The sequence below is a fragment of the Elephantulus edwardii genome, unplaced genomic scaffold, assembly GCF_000299155.1.
Source record: "Elephantulus edwardii isolate Elephantulus edwardi_28Jun2011 unplaced genomic scaffold, EleEdw1.0 scaffold00106, whole genome shotgun sequence".
In the NCBI taxonomy this organism is placed as follows: Eukaryota; Metazoa; Chordata; class Mammalia; order Macroscelidea; family Macroscelididae; genus Elephantulus; species Elephantulus edwardii.
This window is the reverse complement of record NW_006399856.1, coordinates 11,524,328-11,526,279: the sequence shown is the minus strand read 5'-3', so window position 1 is coordinate 11,526,279 and position 1,952 is coordinate 11,524,328. Positions and strand designations below refer to the sequence as shown.

Genomic DNA, 1,952 nt, shown 5'->3' with positions numbered 1-1,952 from the left:
AAGCAGATTGGCAGTTGTCAGATAAATATATACATTCCTTGGGGGGCGGAGGGCAGCTAGCCTGGCAAGAGGGGGCGGGGGACTGGTGAAGATCATTCCCACTGGCTGGGCTGCTGCGTCCGACTCCCTCCCCATCTCCTGCTGTCATTCTAGCCCGTGACCTGTTGTTTTTCCAGCTCCTGTTTGGCGAATGATCTGCTGTGCCCACTTGTTAACCATTTTTGCTAGTATCCAGCCAGCGTAAGGGTCTTGTTTAAAGCCCCCTCGGAAGATGCTGATTGAAAAGGGATTGGTTTTTCCTGGAAAGGCCTGAAACCTCTTCCAATTAGCGGAAAATAAGATTTCCTTTATTATGGTTGTTTTAGAGATTGATCAGAGAGGAGATTAGATTCTGGGAACCAGGATCTACAAGCCAGATATTTGTTTTCTAGTTTTTAATATGAGTCTGCCCCTCAGTGATGCACCACTTGTAATCCCTGGTGATTTAGACTTTGATTACAAGTCTCCAGGATAAAAATGAGTACAGACCATAGTATAAATCCACATCCCTTTCGTATGTATAACCACACAAGTGAAAGCAAATTATCAGCTGCTCCACATTTGCTCATTGGCTATATGGAAACACACATTTTTAGTTTCCTAGAATTTGAGTGTCATGTTCCCTGAAAAATATGTCGCGAGGATATTTTGATAGGAATTTTTACTTATGTTTATAACAAATGTCTCTATTGGTTTTTCAGTGCGTTTTTGAGGCCCAAACTGGGAAAGCAATATGAAGCCTCATGTGTGGTATGTGCTTTTTCTTCAATTAGTAATTAATTCCATATGCTGTGTGGTAGCTTAAATGCAGAGAAAGATGTTAAGTCATACTGGCTGCGTGAATCTTTTCAGCTTGCACGTATTACTGAGTCCCTCTATACCAAGCACTGTCCAAGGTGCTGGGAGAGCGTGATGATCAAATAAGTACTGAAGAGCAATGATGTCAGCCTGGAGACTAAGGTGCACCTGATACAAGCCATGGTCTTTGCAGTTACTTGCTATGCATCAGAGAGCTGGACAGTGATTAGGGATGATTAGTGATTAAGGAGAATTAAGGCCTTTGAGCTATGGTTCTGGAGAAGAGTATTGACTATACCATGGACTGCTAGGAGAACAAACAAGTTCATCCTGGAGAGGGCAAAGCCAGGCTGCTCCTTGGTGGCAAGGATTCTGAAGCTTCATCTGACTTTGAACGTGTTGCAAGGAGGGATCAGTCCTTGGAGAAGTATGTCATGTTTGGGAGGGTGAAGGGGAGAAAAACCCTCGACGAGATGGATTGATTCAGTGTGTGTCAGAGACACAGGATAGAGCAGGGTTCAGAGATGTTGTACATAGGGTCAGTATGAGTCGCAGGCGATTAGACGGCCCATAACAATAACAAGTATTCAAAACTAACTTGGATTTCTTGCATTCTAGCTTTGGAAGCGGGGCAAGGATGGGGGGGAAGCCAAAATCCAACAAGGTCGACTTTTGAGGTTACCATTTTCAAGTCAATTCTCCCAGTATTAAATGTTGAAGCTTCCTCTCACTTGCCCAGCTTACCTTCTTTCCTAGTTTTCACTCCTAATCATTTCCTCGTGCTCTCCTCCTGCTAAGCCCCCGGGGCAGGACTCCTGACCTGTTTGCTAGAGGTGCGAATGATGCCAGGGTTAGTGACTGCTCTGCGGTTCCCCAAAGCTCCTCCTCCCCAGACCGTGACAATTCGGACGCGAGGTTGGGAAGCAGGACAGAGGACATTGCCGGGGTGCTGTTCGAAAGGGGGAAGGTGAACCCTGGAGTTGGAGGGCTGTGGAAGAGGCCGAGCAGGCGATGCAAAGCGTGGACCCCCGAGGTCCTTCGCAGACTTGGGCTGCGGCCCCCGGCTCCTGCCTGCTGCGGGGCCGCGCTGCGCGGAGCGCTGTCCACAGTGGGTG

At 47.4% G+C, this 1,952-nt stretch overlaps 1 protein-coding gene across 1 annotated transcript in view; it reads left to right on the top strand.

Annotated features, from left to right (window-relative positions):
- Nucleotides 1–190: 190 nt before the first annotated feature.
- Nucleotides 191–1,952, top strand: part of UNC80 (unc-80 homolog (C. elegans)) — a 295,977-nt gene continuing 294,215 nt past the window's right edge. The window contains exons 1-2 of the mRNA XM_006891958.1: nt 191–240; nt 741–789. Coding sequence (XP_006892020.1) covers nt 191–240; nt 741–789 — 99 coding nt within the window. The remainder of the gene's footprint in view (nt 241–740; nt 790–1,952) is intronic.